General features: G+C 37.5%; 1 protein-coding gene across 36 annotated transcripts in view; it reads left to right on the plus strand.

Moving 5' to 3' along the window:
- Window positions 1-19,002, plus strand: part of DTNA (dystrobrevin alpha) — a 490,634-nt gene that overhangs the window by 404,819 nt on the left and 66,813 nt on the right. For 17 of the 36 annotated variants that reach the window (XM_043976702.1, XM_043976699.1, XM_043976700.1 and 14 more), the window contains 3 exons: window positions 3,897-3,974; window positions 4,530-4,622; window positions 17,413-17,500. In XM_043976702.1, the coding sequence (XP_043832637.1) occupies window positions 3,897-3,974; window positions 4,530-4,622; window positions 17,413-17,500 (259 nt within the window). The remainder of the gene's footprint in view (window positions 1-3,896; window positions 3,975-4,529; window positions 4,623-17,412; window positions 17,501-19,002) is intronic. The other 19 variants (XM_043976711.1, XM_043976712.1, XM_043976715.1 and 16 more) reach the window with 2 other exon arrangements.

Genomic DNA, 19,002 nt, shown 5'->3' on the forward strand with positions numbered 1-19,002 from the left:
ATTTTGAAGAGGGAGAAATCACTCTAGGCGGGAAAAATCATACTCAACTTCATGGAAGAATTGATATTTGAGATGGGTCCTGAAAAATGATTAGGATTTTGACAGGTGAAGATCAGGGGAAGGACGCTGAAATTGAAGGGAATACCATGAGCAAATTAATAGGGCCAAGAAAGGACAAGGAATATTTTAGGGAAAAAATACAGTCCACATTGCCTAAAATGAAGGGTACCCATGGGAGATAGTGGAAGGCAAGCTTCAAACAGAAGGTTGGTGCTAAATCATAGTGAGCTTACAGTGTTAGGCTAATGACTATATTCAGAAGATAATGGGAAGTTATTGTAGCTTTTTGAGTAAAGGAATAGTGTTACCAGAACTGTATGTTAGGAAGCCAAATCTGCCCACAGTGTGAATAGGGTAGATTGGAGGGACGAGAAGATAGATATAAGACCAGCTAAAAGACTATTACAATAAGCCGGGCAAAAGACAGTGAGGACTTGAACTATAGTTGTATGAAGGAAAGATATGAAAGATTTCTGTTAGAATTGGTAAAACTTCAACACTAAATAAGAGGGGTGAAGGAGAACAAGAAGCCAATGATAGCTCAGGTTTTGTTCTTGTTTGGTTGCTTGGAATGTAGAATGCATTTTCCTAAAGATTCCCTGTTAATAAGTATGGTCAGATTCCCAGTCTAGACCTCAACAACATATTTAACCCATAGTATGCCTGAAGTATATCATGATACTTTAATAGTACTAACATTTTTATATATGGAAAAATGCATTCATAATTGCATCTTGGGACTTCAGGTGGATATCTTCGCTGCTACAACCCAATAATAGAATGAAGCATTTCCCATCCCTACTTTCCAGGCAGTGAAAATGGGAATTCTTCAGGCTCTAAGCTACTAATGATGATTCCTATAGCTTGGACATGGGTTCCAACAGAGTAGGATGTAGAGGATGGGAGTTCATGAAGATGGGGGAAGAGGAAAGCAGTGGAAGATTTGGGGCTTTCTAGAGCCCCCTAAATAGTTTACTTTCTTCCTTTTCCACTTGTAACATCATCTGAATGGGGTTTCTCACCTTTCAAGTACTGACTCTGCTAATAACAACCTGTATGACCTTAGAGAAGCCATTTAACCTCCCTGGGCCTCAGTTTCCTCATCTGTAGAACAAGGGGGTTGGAGTAGATAATCTCAAAGGTCCCTTCCATCTCAGAGAAGGAAGCAGGGGTGGCAGTAGGAAGGGATAGTTGGGGCTGAGACTGGGATGGGAAGGACTAGGAAAAAGTAGTGGAGGAATAGGAGAGAGTGCAAATGAATGAGTTCATCTGTACATATAGAACTTTAAGGTTTGCAAAGTACCTTACCTCTATTCTTTCATTTGATCCTCACTACCAACCACTGGGGAAAGTAGGTATTTTTATTATGCCCATTTTAAAAATAGGAACTTTACACAGAAACTTAGAAAGAGGTTAAGTGACTTGCCTGGAGTCGTACAGCTAAGTGTCTAAGAATACATTCAAACCCAACTCTCTTAACTGTAAATGCAGCACTCTGTCAATTCCACATCTTAGAAATGGCATCATAAACAGGAAGAAAAGGGAACCCAAGCCACCAACAGGAGACATGCATCAACAGTCTCCCCCTTCTCACAAACACAAATCTAGCCCCAAAGTTATTGCCAGTCTTCTTGCTACTCTACTTACTGTCATTTCATGTCAGTTGCCAGGTGATGGGAATCAGTTTCTAATGCATTATTGATCCTCCAATTTTATAGTACTCCTTATCAGTTAATTAATACTTAATCAGATATTAGAAACAAATAGGGGCAGCTAGGTGGCTCAGTGGATAGAGCACCAGCCCTGGAGTCAGGAGGACCTGAGTTCAAATCTGGCCTCAGACACTTAACACTTACTAGCTCTGTGACCCTGGGCAAGTCACTTAACCCCAATTGCCTCACTTAAAAAAAAGAAAAGAAAGAAAGAAACAAATATATCTTTCTTTCATGTAGAACATTTCTTTGATATTCTCCTTGAAATGGAGATGGAAATAAAGTCCAAACTCCTTGGGATACAAAAATGGGGGGGGGGGAGTAGATGAGTCATTAGCTAGAAAAGCAATACCTGGCACAGTAAACAGTATTTTGGGTAGTCTTCAGAGATTCTGGAGTAAGTCAGATACAAATACATTTTGGGTAAAATCTATGGTAAAACTCCATGATTTGTGGGCAGAGCTCATGGAGAAAAAGATAGTCATTAAATGAGTCTATGTTCCCCAACATTATCCAGTGCTGGTTGAAAAGCCTGTGCTTTGGACATCATCAAAAGACATCTCAGAAAACCCCATGTGTAACTAGCTTATTACAAACAGCTTATGAGCAAAGCTTAAGTATATTCTTTGGCCCTATCCTGGCAGGCCTTATGGCCTCAGTTAAGGGGGAAAATCAATATACTCATTAGTACAGGAGGCTTTTCTAAAGCATTAGTCCAATTTAATAGTCAATTATGTTTTACTGGGGTTGCACTTTCTAAGGAAATGGGTACCATACCCTGTGTAATAGATGTGTTCCTAAACATTTCATGAAATAAAAGTTTTAGTAAATTAAATTAGATTTTAAATCTTCTAAAAAACCTTGATATTTAAAGGACTTTTGCTATAAATCTCTTTGTAAAGTGATAATTCTGTTTGTAAAATAAACCCTAATGTATGTATTTTATAAATTCAGATATTTTAGTGTTCAGTTTTCTTAAAGTAAGATACATTTTAGTCATAAATTGAATTAAAATTGATCATAAAGTTGAGGAATTCATGCTATTTTATGTAACAAATCCTATGTGGATATTAATTTTGTTTAAGTATTTACAGATTTTTTAAAAAAGATGTAGTTAAGTAATGCATTTTAACCCTAATAATGAAGAATTTAGAACTCAAACAAGATTGGACAAGATTTTAGTTTTGTTCCATCCATGAAAAAGAATGATTTTCTAATAAAAAATAATAATAATAAAGCAAAGATTACAACAAAGGGTAGTTTTTAACCTACTTATGAGCATGTTGTTTGCAAGCACTTTATCAAAATCATTTACATACTAAAATTAATGTGCTTATTACAAATGAACCTTGTTCATTAAAAACAGATCTGGCAAGACCTCTAATTAGCAGTTTCATTAGTCATTAATTTGTATTACTATGGGTAGTTTAAAGTAATAAAACTGCATTTCTTGAAAAGTCTCCTGTAATTTATTCTTCACACTGGTTAAGATTGACCTTCCCTCACAATTAATACAAATTAATAAGATTTTATTCCAGTTCATGAAGCCACCTAGACCGTGCTTGCAAATACACCTAAGGAATGGTTTAAAATATAGCAACTATTTATATTAATAATATTCAAGGGATTTGTCATAATAGGATTTTCTTTTTACTTCTAAAGTCACATTTAATACAAGGACAAACAATATGTTCTCAGATTTGAAGAAGTGATTCAAACGCTTGTTTTGTGGTTGAATTCTTGGTCATAGATCATTCTGTAACTATAGCCATAAGAGATAACAATCCAAGTAATAACATCATAGTTGGGGCTCTATCAGCCCAGGAAATTGCAGGCATGCTACTTGGGGAAGGCATACTTTAAATTTCTAGTGGACCTCTAGGATGGATGGACAGATGGGTGGGTGAATGGAATGATCAGTGAATGAATGGTATCTTTTCTAAGTTTGAATGGGTCCATGTTTCTATACCAAGTTGAACTGTGCAGTTATCCAAAACCTTGTCCTTAACATTTAAATCTAATAAAAATGGTTTGTCTACAGAGATGGTCCTGTGTCCCCCATTTCTATTCTTGAATGATTATCAGTGCTGACACTCTTCTTAGCTTTCCCATCTCATTAACTAGCTCTCCTCACAAGAACAATGAAGTAGAGCAGAGCAAACTCCTGGCTAGGGCTGCTCCAATTTTTCTGAAAGGCAAAGGGTAAGTTAAAGACATGGTGTGTTGGCATTTCCTATTAACACAACTAAAAGCAAGGTTTTCTCTTTTTTAAGTGTTTCATTCACTTAATATATATTTTTTTGTTTCAGAGTAACAGTTTCATTGTAACCCAATTAACCACATTAAGTAGATGTTTCAAATAATGTACTTAAACATCTGTGTGTGTTTGATTCTCTGGCCATGATTTTTGGTATTTCAGTATTTGACCATAAGCTCTTGATTTGATATTCCAAAGAATAACTAATCTTTGCCTGGAGCCTTTTTCAAAGCTTGCACTGTAGAAAGAAGCTAACTTTAACCTTTTGTGGGTTTTTTGGAGAGTGTAAATCAGGTTGTTGGATTTTTTAAGTAGCTTAATCAAAATAAAATCTTTTATAGATTGGTGAAAAGGAAATGAGAATGTCAGTGTTGACTTTAGTGTTTTTATCCCCTCCTTCCACCTGCACCCCCAAGAAATGACTCACCATTCTTTCCTAATTGCCATAAATTTCTCTCTGCTGCTCCTGACTACACCCTTTGCTCCCACCCCTGTTTCAGGTTACGCTACAGCCTGGATGTTGCAGACAGGCTAGCTGATGAACATGTTCTCATCGGGTTGTATGTCAACATGCTTCAGAGCAACCCCTCACGGTTAGTGCAGGTTTGGCCCCTGGGCACCCAAGTTTAATTGGAAGGAGAGGAAACCTACCTGATTGGTGACAATATGTTTCAGTGTGGTATAGTGTTGTTATATCAAAAGGGCAGTCCCCAAATCCACATTGTGTATAGAATATACATATATACACATATGCATATTTATACATATATACACACATTTACATATAATTAAGAGGTCTATGACTCTGTTTACTTGATGTCTGAGTATTAGTGTAAATGTGCCAAAGAATCCGAGTGACTTTTTAAAAATCATTTCAAAGAAGGGGTATGGTATACTTGGTTTCCAGCTAAGAATTACCATACAGATGGACTCGTGGTTTTTGGATGGGAACCAGCCAGTTAGTGCTTTCCTGAAAGTCATCAATGGAATTTAGTTTATTCTAAGGACATTGCTGTCTCTGGTAGATTAGAGGATAATATTTTATTTATCATTAAAGTGAAAAGGAACAAAATAAGATAGACAACTAGAAAATTGTTTATGCAAGTTTGAGGGAAATATTTTCTATTAAACCATTAAGACTTTATTCTATCTTCAGGAACTGAGCTTGCATATGTTTCTTATACAATGAGAACTGTACAGTAATACAATTCAATTCAACAATCATTTTTTAAAAAGACAAACTATTCTAGAAATGCAAGGGCTTCTCACGAGCTCGATCTTACAACTAATTAGCTTTAGAACTTTGATCTCCTCCATTTCCAACCTGGACTATTCATCCCTCTTTAGGTAATCTGGTAATCCCTGTTCCTGTGAACTCACCATATTGTTGCTGGATTTAGTGCAGGCACCTGATCAGTTTAGAACTCCTGAGCTCAAGAGATTTGCCAGCCTCAACCTCCCTTGTAGTTGGTACTATAGACATGTGTCACTACACCCAATTCAACAAGCATTTTACTGAGTGCCTACTGTGTGTAAGACAACATGGTATAGTAATTGGTAGTCCAGGCTGGACTTGGAGTTCTAAAGGCCTAGGTCCAAATTCCACCTTTGGCACATAATGATTATATGAGCCTGTGCAAATCATTGAATCTTTCAGAAGCTCAGGCAACTCCCCAAAACTTTACTACTAAAATAGTCTTTCAATATAGAGATGAAGGGAATTCTCCACAATGACAAAATTATGGCAGTGTGTCTCAAAGTATGGCCCAGGGAACTCTGGGGTCTATGAGGTCAGAGCTATTTTAATAATAAAAATGTTGGAGCAGCTAAATGGTGCAGTGGATAGAGCACCAGCCCTGGATTCAGGAGAACCTGAGTTCAAATCCAGCCTCAAACACTTGACACTTACTAGCTGTGTGACCCTGGGCAAGTCACTTAACCCCAATTGCCTCACCAAAAAATAAATAAATAATAAAAATGTCATTTTCACTTCTAATATACTTAATATCAATAGACATGATCCACATAAATAAAAGTTCTTTGGGGAAAGGGATCCTCAATAATTTCTAAGCACAGAAAAGGATCATGTATCCAGAGTTTGAGAACTGCTGATTTACAGATAAAATTCTTCCACTTCATGAAACATGCTAGGGATGAAAGAATTTTAAATGACCCAATAACTGCCTGCCCTCAAAGAGCTTATGAGTGTTACATAAAGATTTCATGTTTTTGTTTTAATTGTCTCAGTTTATATTAATTATGTTATGTGAGAAAAGTGGCAATCTCATTCATGTCCCAGTAACAGATGTCCTGTCACTGAAGTGGATCTAACATTCCTAAATGTCAAGGTCTATTAGCAAATTTATTAATTAAGCTTATTTACATTTCTGCTGTTGAATATAATTTCTTTCTTTGAACTGTGGGTTTCTTAATTAATTGCAGCTATGGCTGTGCATAAGTAAGAGGTAATGTACTTAGACTTCATAATGGATTATGAATTGCACTTTGTGGGTGTGGGTATGTGTGGGGGGTCATGATTAGACCTGGCTTCATTGGTTTGGGGAACTCCCAGTCAAGAACCTCCTTCCCACAATGGAGGTCAGCATCTGCTCTGCAACTTATCGTGTCTGAGAGTTGCCAAGGGCACTGAGAAGTTAAAAAACATCCCTAGTGTGACTCAGCGAGTATGTGTCATAGGCAAGACTTAAATCGAGCTCCTCTGGACACCAAGGACAGCTCTCCATCCTTTTTATACTTTTATGTCTCTCATAAGTTGCCCATAAAGTTTATATTTATTTCAGCTTGTCTGTACCACCTTTGTTTTCTCCTTAATCACCTGCAGTGTGGCTCTGTTCCTTTATTCTTCTGAAAAGTCATTTGCAGAAATCTGGGACATTCTTCTTGTCAAACTAAATGGCCTTTTCTTAATCTCTGGACATTTTGTGCCGTTGGCCACCTCACTTCTTAAAATCATCTCTTCCTCCGGCTTCTATTCCTGCCAATACAACTGCTCCTTCTCGGTCTCCTTCAGTGGTTCCTGTTCCTCCTCTGACCTCTTTTGGACTTGGAAGGCTCATCCCTCTTGCTTTTGCTCTTCTCTTTCTAAAGGATGTCCTTAAGAAAGCCAATCCCTTTTTACTGCCTCAGCTCCCGTCTCTATGCTTATGGCTCCTGAAATTATCTCTACAGTTCTGCTTGTAGCAGCTTGCTGAACATTTTCACTTGGTGTTCTACCTCTTATTTAAATAAAGCATCAGAGTGGTACATTAGAGGAGGCAACATCAAACAGTATATTCAAAGCTAGATGCATCATCTTCAGATATTAATAATCTCTTCCTTCCAACTCCCCCATTTTGTTACTGATATTACCATTCTCTCAGTCACTTACCTAGCATATTTCACTATTCTCCATTTGCCACTGCCTGTATTCAGTCATTTACCAAGTCTTATCAATTCATCACTAAGGAGATCACTCAAATTCATCTCTTTCTCTATATTCCTACTACCACCACCCTGGTCTAGCACATCATTTCTTCATGTCTGGATTATAGCAATAACCTAAGTGGTCTCCTGGCTTGCAGTTTTTTCCCCTCTCTAGTCTATCCTATACTCATGCCCTTCATTTTCCCACAATATCCCTTTATCATAACTCTTCTGATGCTATGTCCTCCTCCCTCTGCGCTCCCCCTCCCCCATTGACCACTGTATTGTTTAGCAAAAAACATATGATGTCCAAAGGCCTCCATGTCCTCCATAATCTAATCTCACCTTGATTATCAAGTGTTACCTTCCACTTCTCAGTGTACCTCACACAGGACATATCCATTCCATCTCCCAGCCTTTATTCATTCTGGTTTTCCTGCTTCTCTTCCCTCTCCATTCCCTACTTAGTTTTCAAGGCTGCCATGTCTTGCCTCATCTGTGAAACTTACATCTCAACTACTCTAGCTGCTCCTCAAAACTCTCCTAGCATTATCTATAATCATTTCATGAGTACACGTTTTATCTTCCCAGAAAATATACTTCATAGAGCCTAGCACAATGCTGAGGACATTGCAGATTTGTTGAATTTAACTGAATTTCATAGTAGATATCCCTAGCTCACTTACTACTAATTTTGTATAATAATAGTTTTACATACTCAGATATTTTGAGTATTTGATTATAGTTTTACTTACACTAATAAATGCTTTCTCTTCATAATAGAGATTGAAGACAGGATAGTATTTATCAATTTGATAATGGTTGTTACTTGTTTACCGATATTAGCCCAAGGTCTTCAATTATAATAACATCTTAGATTTAATTGGTTTGATACATCTTAAAGTACTTTCATATACTTCCTCACTAATCAGCATGTCAAAACTTTCAAAGGAAGGAGTGATGATTTTAATCTAATTTCCAGTGCATTTAGTGATATGTTAATTTATAGTAGAGATTTTGATACATAGACATTTTATCTAGTCTTCAAACATGTATCTTGGCTACAGATGAATTCCTTTGTGAAGACAATGTGATGGTCTTCTTTTATCCATAGCTTCAAATAGTGGATTCCAACTACTTCAACCACTTCTTTGCCCTTCGCTTAATTAAAATAGCAACATTTTTCTAAATTGCTGAAGGAAAAAAAACTGTCATCCTCAGACATTTTCACTAGCTACTGCTTAATCACAATGACTCTATAGTCATATAAGGCCATAAAATTGTCTCTGTAGATGTACTACCCACCCATGTGGAGATAGCCATATGTTACTTATGTAGGAAACGCAAAGTAGAATTAAAATTTTTAAATGAGGCAAGCTCTTTTCAAAAAAGGCATCCTTCATATTCCCTTTTATTTTAATTCTTACATTCTCTCTTCCCAATGTTATTTTGACTTATCCTTTCTACCAACATATGTTACTAAGTCTTGAATAGATCCTTCTATTTTTCATTTTCTCTTGACTCACTTCCTTTTTGCTGTTTTTTAAAAAATGAACTTTGGGGCCTAATAATAATAATAAATATATACATATATGTATATATATATATTTTAGAGATTTGAAAGTATTATAATGACCTACTCTCCCTCACCACCATAATTCTTACCTATAATTACTTTCTCTTGCTTTGACACTAATGCATAATTCTCACCTCTTTGGAAGGAAAAAAAAAAGTTCAAAACTTATTTTCTAGGAAGCTTCCCTCATCTGGCTTGAACTGACTCTGAATCATGCCTGTACTCAGTATTCCTTCAGTACCTAGGCAGTTAGGTGGTGCAGTAGATACAGCACTGGGCCTGCAGTCAGGAAGACCTGAGTTCAAATCCTAGTTACTTACTAGCTCTGTGACCTTGGGCAAGACATTAACCTCTCCCCTTGGTTTCCTCAACTGTAAAATGGGAATAATAGCAGAACCTAACTCCTAGGATTATTGTGAGGAACAAATGAGATAATATTTGAAAAGCATTTAGCATAGTGCCTGGCATACAGTAAGCAATATATAAATTCTAGCTATCAATATTTATTCATCTTAAATTAGATTCATTTATACATGTTTGGTGATGTTCTGCAGGTGCTGTTTAGGTATTTTATGCATTAATGTTTCATCTTCTTTCCTCCCTTATCAATCAGATGCTAAGCTAAGATCAGCTCAGGAACTGGGCCTTCTGTTTCTTATATATTTCACCACAACTTTTTATGCCCTTTATACAGAGACCCAAGAAGTGTTGTTGATGGATAAAATTCACTAAGGTAGTAGTGAGATAGCATGGCCCAATGGAGAGAGAGATGCCACGGGGTCAGAAAGATTAACTTTCAAGTTCTGCCTGTGACATGTATTTGCTGTTGACCCTGGAAAAGTCCTACAGCCTCTCAGGCATCATAATCTTCATCACCACCAGCACAATAGAGGTTGTTATAATACTAATAATATTAAATTATTATAAAATAAAAGTATCATAGAGATGATAATAATGATTATTACTATATGATTATTATATAGGGTGCTATATTATTGCTATATCATTATTATTATTATATAGGGTAATAAGCTTTAAGAGCTTAAAACTGCACCAAGATGTTTGGGGTACCCTGTATTATAATATATAGCATATAATATTATAGCATTATAACTAGCATTTATGCAGCCCTTTAAGGTTTATAAAGCACTTTACATATGTTATCTCATTTGATCCTCCCTACTCTATGAGGTAGTTTCTTTTATTATTCCCATTTTATGGTTGAGGTTACTAAGGCAAAGAGAGATTAAGTGACTTGCCTGGAGTCACAGAGCTCGTAAGTGTGATACAGGATTTGAACTCAGGCCTTACAATTCCAGTACTCTATCTACTACATTACCTGAGAAGGTGCTGAACATGCTGAGAGATTGCACTTCCTTCATGCCTTTATCAATGAAACCTCAGGTACACCTAGGAGGTATTTCACAATGCTCCTTGTATTTCTAGATCTTGTGTTTCATTTATGTTTTTTGCAAATAATTAGGACTCCCTCTACATAGGGTCATGGTATTTGCAACCAAAATTACTTCTTATCCTGTCAAATTCTTCTGTTCCATACTATATAACTAGATTATTGGACCTCATCCACAGCTGGTGTAGCCTATGAGTTCTCTCAATTTAGTGTGTCTATTTTCAATAATTAAGGCTATAAAATTTTTCCCACCTTAAAGAAAATGGTTTAAAAAACCCCATCTTTTAAAATGTTTTTACTAATAGATTAAAAGTATATATTCTTTAATATAAGATGCCAGGGGGAAGCTAGGTGGTGCAGTGAATAAAGCACCAGCCTTGGATTCAGGAGGAGCTGAGTTCAAATCTGGCCTCAGACACTTGACACTTACTAGTTGTGTGATGCTGGGCAAGTCTTATTAACCCTTATCCCCTACAAAAAAATAAAAATAAATAAATACATTTTTGGAAGCTAGGTGGCACAGTAGATAAAGCACCGGCCCTGGATTCAGGAGAACCTGAGTCCAAATTTGGCCTCAGAAATATAACACTTACTAGCTGTGTGATCCTGGGCAAGTCACTTAACCCTCATTGCCCTGCCAAAAAAAAGAAAAAGATATCAATAAAATGTATTTTGGGGCAGCTAGGTGGCGCAGTGGATAAAGCACAGGCCCAGGATTCGGGAGTAGCTCAGTTCAAATCTGGCCTCAGACACTTGACACTTACTAGCTGTGTGATCCTGGGCAAGTCACTTAACCCCCATTGCCCCACCCAAAATATATATATATATAAGATGCCAGTCTGAGAGATGAGATGGAATGAAAACCTTTTTTTTTTTTTAGTCAGTATCATGTTATACAATGAATAGCATATAACTGCTGGGATATTCTTTAATTAGAAAGAACATCAGTAATTCACATATATTACAAATTTGACTTTAATTGTTTTTAATTAGCTAAAAGAACTTGATTGCCTTATATAGTTTTGACATTCTCAGCTTTAGCAGCCAAACCAATAATAAATTTTAAATTCATATTAGAATAAAAGTTATCAGGCTTCTGTAAAGGAAAGAAAAGACCTCTACCTCACCAGAAAGTATATAGCATTTTTTATCACATATATATTAAGGCTATTAATAGCTATACCTATTATCATTTTTTAAAACCTAGCTATTTTCTGTTTTGAAGGGAAGAATCACATGTGTGTACATATATACACACGTGTATAGCTATATATCTATATTATATATGGTATGTTGTATGTATACATGTATATATTTGTGTTCATGTGGACATCTTTATGTACTTTATATAAAATGAAATTAAAATGTGGGAGCTGTTTCATAATCTGTTCTGCTTAGCTACTCACTTTTGGTACACTTTTTTCCCTTTATTTTTCTTCTGGTTTTTTTTTTTTCAGCGCAATGGGGGTTAAGTGACTTGCCCAGGGTCACACAGCTAGTAAGTGCCAAGTGTCTGAGGCTGGGTTTGAACTCAGATCCTCCTGAATCCGGAGCTGGTGCCTTATCCACTGCGCCACCTAGCTGCCCCTACTTTTGGTACACTTTTAGAGCCCTTCCCTTTTGACTTGGACACTTGGGCTCCCTGTCTTGCCTAGGCTGGAAATCCAGCAGCCTCTCACAAGGTCCAGGCCCACTAATGATTGGCATTGGAGTTTTAGCCTGCTCTATTTCCACCTTGGGTTGGTCCACCCCTCTTTAGGCATCCTGGTGGTACCATACTTACCTTAGGGCTCATCCTATTGGTGCCAGACAGTACAGATACCCAATCATATAATTTTAACATTTTTTTAAATGTTGAGTTCCAAATTCCATCCTGCCTGCCTGCCACTACCCCACCCATTGAGAAGGCAAGCAATATGGCATTGATTAACTTGTGAAATCATGTAAAACATATTTCCATATTAGCCATGTTGCAAAAGAAAACAAACACATATACACAAAACAAAAATAAATAAAGTTTAAAAAATGCTTCGGGGCAGCTAGATGGCGCAGTGGATAGAGCACCGGCCCTGGAGTCAGGAGTACCTGAGTTCAAACCCGTTCAAATCCGGCCTCAGACACTTAACACTTACTAGCTATTTGATCCTGGGCAAGTCACTTAACCCCAATTGCCTCACTAAAAAAAAAAAAAAAAAAGCTTCAATCTGCACTCAGAGTTCATCACTTTTTTCTCTGGAGGTAGATAGCATTTTTCAACATGGGTTATTTGGAATTATCTTGGATCACTGTCTTAATCAGAGTAGCAAAGTCTTTCATGGTTGATCATCATTATAATATTACTATTACTGTGCACAATGATCTAGGTTCTGCTCACTTCACTCTGCATCAGTTCATATAGGCCTTCCCAGAATTTTCTGAAACCACCCCGTCATCATTTCTTACAGCACAGTAGTATTCCATCACAATCATATACCACAACTTCTTCAGCCATTCCCCAGTTGATGGGCATCCCCTCAATGTCCACTTCTTTGCCACCACAAAGAGAGATGCTAGAAACACTTTTGCACAGCTAGGTCCTTTTCCCTTTTCTTAGGTCTTTTCGGACACCCAATTATCTTTAGCCTTATTGTACCCCAGCTTTAGCTCAAATGATCTACCTGCCACAACCTTCCCAGGAACAGGAAATTAGGGGCATGTGCCACCATGCCTGGCTGTATTTAAGGTCCTAGGAAACAATGTGATGGGATTCAGAATATCAGAAGACTTGGGTTTTGGCCCTGGCCTTGCTACTGACTCTACTTACTACCTTGGTGACCTTATATAAGTCACCTCACTTTTCTGAGCCCCGGTATCTTTATTTCTTAAAGGGGAGGGGGAATAACAAACTTGCCCATTACTAGCTAATAGGGCTATTATTAAGAAATGTCTCTGTTAACTTTATAAAACCCTATATAACTGTTACGCAGTGTGGTATAATAAATAAATCACTGGGTTTAGAATCAGGAGCCCTGAGTTCAGGTCCTGCTTCTGTCACTATCAATCAATCAAAAACAGGTATTTAAGTACCTTCTGTATGCCAGGAACTCTACTTTATGCTGTGGATAAAAGTACAAAGAATAAAACAATCTCTACTCATAAAGAATTTATATTTTAATGTGGGAGACAATGGTTAAATGTAAAAATATATTCAGAATTAGAGCAACTAGGTGGCACAGTGGATAGAATGCTAGGGGCGGGGAAGGGGGGCTGGCTGCAGCAGTTCTTGGCAAAGACACTGGATTGGTTTGCTGTTTCCTTCCCCAGCTCATTTTACAAATGAGGAAACTGAGGCAAACGGGGTTAAGTGACTTGCCCAGGGTCACACAGTTAGGAGGTGCCTAAGACTGGATTTGAACTCCTATCTACCTGACTCCAGGCCCAGTACTCTATTCCACTGATTTTAACTGTCCACCTGAAATCTTTGCTTCATTATAGTTTAGCAGATTGTAGTTTGGTTGAAGCAACTTAAATTTTCTAAAAGTCTATTTCCAATCTTGCAGCAGCATACTGTTGACCAGGCAGATATGGGAGAAAATGAAGCACTTTCTCAATGATGAATTCCTATCCTCCCTCACACACACACACACACACACACACACACACACACACACGCACACACACACTTTTAAGCCATCTTCTTTGCTACAGCAACTGTTTAATCCAGCTAAGCCTAGTAGCCAGATCTTGCTGATTAGAGTCTAGATAATTATAACTAGGGATGGAGAAAGTAAGGGAATCGGTGTTTGTTTTAATGATTTAGGGATTATTGGCTATTCATTTCCAGCCTTTTGTAATTGAAGCACTGAAATAATGGAATTTATCAGAGGGTGCCTCATTCACCCTTGTACATGTATAATTTGAACATATTGAAGTTGCAGATGTGGGCTCATAAATCCTGTGTGCACGTAAAGAGGTGATCAATCTCCGTACCCCTAGTTCATTCAGTTGTAGTGGTGGGAACCAGGAAAATATGAATTATAGCCTTTTACACATAATTCCATAAGTTCAAGTCTTAGATTGATGGATGTTTTTTAATAACCTTCATTTTATTTATACTTGCTAGTCAGTAATGACACAAGGTCCCTTTATCTTCAAAACTTGGAAGTTCTTTGATAAAAGTCACTTCTGATAGTCATTCATCATGGTTGTCCAAGGATCTCTAAGTACCAAAGGGTACAATCCATACAGACTGTATTGTATGAAGCTTGCAAAATTATCTGTAGGGCTGATTTTCAGATTAAAGCAAAGGCTACTGTATCCGAAACATGAGGAACCACATTTGATCTGAAATATTTTCAGAGTGCCATCAGTACCTTTTTTTGTGAGGCAATTGGGGTTAAGTGACTTGCCCAGGGTCACACAGCTAGTCAGTGTTAAGTGTCTGAGGCCAGATTTGAACTCAGATCCTCCTGACTCCAGGGCTGGTGCTCTATCCGCTTCACCACCTAGCTGCCCCACCATCAGTACCTTTGAAAGATCTTTTTTAAAAGGTTTTAGTATGCCAAACCAATTATATCACCCATGTGGTTCTGAACCAATATATTCATAACGCCTTTATATTTCTGTGGCTGTTTTAGTAAGTTGTGGCCAAAATTACTATGATCTGCATGCCAAGCCTCTGATGATGGCCCTCTCTGAACTCAGCAAAGCTGGTACTTGGACAACAGACATATAGCTCAATATCAGGCTGGTGAAACCTGAGAAAGCTTGTCTTCCACTGCCATAGTCTTTGAGAAGAGAGGGTCATTTCTATATTGTAATGAGAACTCCGAGCTGGACTTTGGTTAAAGCTATTGGTATTCATTTGGTTTTATTACTGCAAATCTGAATGTTTATATTGATCATATTTCCTATTGATTGAGCACCTACTGGAGTCCATACTGAACATACAATCAATCAACAAGCATTTATTAAGTGTCCATTATGTGCCTAGCATTGTGCTAGGTAACACATAGTATAGTTCCCATCTGCCAGGGGCAGAGATCAGAAACACAACTTATATATTATACATACTATATATCATACAAATACATACGTTGATAGTTTTTAAAAAATATTTTTCCAGGGCATCTAGGTGGTGCAGTGGATAAAGCACCGGCCCTGGATTCAGGAAGACCTGAGTTCAAATTTGGCCTCTTGACACTTGACACTTACTAGCTGTGTGACCCTGGGCAAGTCATTTGACCCCCATTTCCCTGCCAAAAAATTATATATAAATATATATATATATATATATTTCCATTTTAATCTTCCAGATATTCTAGTTTGAGAAATTGGGAAGTATCATCACAATGAAAAGGTGATGGGTAGTTTGAGGGAGAGACATTAATAGTGTAACCCAATGAACAATATTCTGAACATGCAGAAGGAGTTGATAAAAGTTCTTCCTGAGAACAGAGAAGTGACTTGGTGATAATAACTACAAATATGTACTATACCTTTGGCCTATAGGAAAGTACAGTACTATGGGTGGAGGAGAAGATAAGGGATAAGAACACATTTACTTAACAAAAGTAAAGGGAATGAATGGGTGAGCATACATGATGTTTGTTGTTATTCAGTCATTTTCCAGTCGTATTGGACACTTCATGACCCCATTTAGGGTTTTCTTAGAAAAGATACTGAAGTGGTTTGCCATGTCCTACTCCATTTCATTTTACTGAGGAGGAAACTGAGGCAAATAGGATTAAATGCCTTGACTAGGGTCACACAGCTAGCTAGTAAGTGTCTGAGGCCAGATTTGAACTCAGGAAGATAAGTCTTCCTAACTTCAGTCCTGGCACTCTATTACTGGGCCACCTAGCTGTACTATCATATGTGATTATAGTCAAGAATAAGCTGGCCTATACCCTTGGTCCCAACAATACCACTGCTAGGACTGGCAGTGAATTTTAAAGACCAAGGTGAAGACTCAGCATTTGGTGCACATGGCTTTGGAAAGCCAATGAGAGGACATGAAGATAGAAGTCACATATTCAAAGTGCTCATCCTTCCTAATAGGTCATTTTAATGTATGTTTACTTATGTTTACAATTAGTATATTAATAGAGCAAACTGTCACCAATGGATGTTGGTTTGTGGGAGTATGTGTGTTAGTAAGGGGAAAGAATTGGAAGGAGTTGAATTTTAATGTGAGTTCTGCAACTGATCTATTCAATGGTAATGTAACTTTTTGTTTCTTTTGTTGCCTACAAAATAAGATTCATAGGACTAGTAAATGAGGAAGTAGTGTGGCAAAGAGTATAGACTGCTAGATATGGAGTCAAGAAAACCTGACTTCACATCTAGCTTCTGAAACATACTGACTTTTGATCATGGGCAAATAATTCATTTAACTCCTCAGAGCCTTGGTGTCCTTATCTGTAAAATGGGAATGATAATTGTTCCTACCTCCCTGGGGGACATGAGAATAAAATGAGAGAATATTTATAAGATGCTTTCCAAATTTTAAAACAGTATATAAATACTAGCTACCATTAGCATTATTATTATAACAAGATAATATGTAGATGTCAAGAATGGGAATCTGACCACCTGAAAATTTCCTATTGTTGTTGAGATCCAGTCCTATAATTCTCAGTTTTATAAGAGGGAATGTAGAATTAATGAAATTTACCGATTTTCATTTGGTAATAAAATTAGTGAGATTCACCCTTCATCAAGAGGGTTGATCAGAATAACCACTTTCACATACAAGTTCCTAGAAATAGGATGGGATTGACCAAAGGCAAAGATTCTAAGTCTTCTCTCTCCTGCCTCTTAGAGTATATGCTATGGAGCCAAGTCCTGGGCTCATTAAACTAACATAATTTTCTGCAATTAATTTGTGTTCTGCAGCGAAAAAAATGGAGTAGCAAATAACTCTTACATTAAGATAAATAGATAATGTTTCTTTACTGGCCTAACTTTATACTCTATCTCCCATTCTGAACAGTATGCTCGATAGCCCCAATCGTCTTGATGAGGAACACAGACTGATTGCCAGATATGCAGCAAGACTGGCAGCAGAGACATCCTCATCTGTAAGTCTTCATTAAGGGAAATGGTCTTTCCAACTAGTTTATTATTTGTTTGTTAAGGTTTTTATGGTATCTTAGTAAAAATCTCATTTTATGTATGATAAAATAATGGCTTACTGCTTACTACCTCTTGAAGTTAGTCAATAAGCACTAATTAAGCACCATCTGTGTGTTATAAAATAAAAGGATTGGATTTCAAGATCCCATCCAGCTCTCAGTTTATGATTCTATGATAAACTGGCTAAAGTTATTCGGTGACTCATCTGTGGATTAGAATTAAAGCAAAAAGCTTATCAGTGTCCTTTCACACCCATCCCTCAGATACTATTTGGCCCTGGCTGAAAACCAAACCAAACCACAACACTTTTAGAATGACATTGTCTTCTCCACTTGTAGGTCCAAATAGGATTGGAAAAACTGTAGTAAAAGTTACACTGCTTCAACATCTCCCCATCACTCCGACAAAAAGAAGAATTGAGATCCATTTGGCCCTTTATTCAGAATGCAGATGTCTGAAATGGAGGATAACTGTGGCCATTGGGTTGTCAGGAGGCACAGGGCATCTTCATTTTCTTTCCCATTACTCTCAGACATCAAAGCTGTCAGAGTCCTAACTGCAGAGCATTCTCACTAATGATCTTGGAAGGGAGCAGTATAATGACCCAAAGCATTAACCTTGGCACTTGTTCACAGTTCAGTGTATTGACCATGCCACTGTCAGACTCCCATGACTGAAGGGAATTACAAGCTAAAAATGTACTTTATTTTTTCCAAAATAAGATTCAGTGGACTAGAGATAGCATTGAAGTGTGTAAAACATCAAATAGCATGAATAAGGTCAATCTCATTACGGTCTTCCAACTCAGCACATCTCAGAAGAAAAAGGAGCATGAATGAAAATTAAATCAAAAGGAATTCAGCACTGAGTGTCAGGAAGACCATTACTGCTAGATGACTAATGCTCAATGGGGTCAATTGGAAGGACAAACTCATACAAACTCTTTAGCAAAACCCCTTAGCCAGTTAGTTTTCTAGTTCATATCAATCCATGTATTTATTTTGCTGTAACTGGCTTTAATCAAAGGGAGGGGGTGGATGGAAGAATAGGTTCATATCCTTCCAACCCTTACTCTCTGACATCCATTGGCAGCCCCCAACCTCCCAGCATAATCCACTTCTCTGACTCCTCAGTGAAAATAATTTGTTGTCCTTACTTACATCATGGTCATCATGGATCAGCTGTAGAGAAGATGTCAGCCCCCCACAAACACACCCTCCAGCCCTGATACATGAGTCCAGTTGCTTTCTGTTCCCTAATAACCCTGGCAGCTGAATAGATGAAGAGACTAAGAGAGGCAAATTTGGACTTGATAACAAAAAACAATTGTTTCCTAACAATTAGAACTGTCCAGAAATGTAACAGTCTTCTTCAAGAGGTAGTGGGTTGGGGCAGCTAGGTGGCACAGTGGTTAGAGCACCGGTCCTGGAGTCAGGAGTACCTCAGT

Source organism: Dromiciops gliroides, chromosome 1 (assembly GCF_019393635.1).
Source record: "Dromiciops gliroides isolate mDroGli1 chromosome 1, mDroGli1.pri, whole genome shotgun sequence".
Classification (NCBI taxonomy): Eukaryota; Metazoa; Chordata; class Mammalia; order Microbiotheria; family Microbiotheriidae; genus Dromiciops; species Dromiciops gliroides.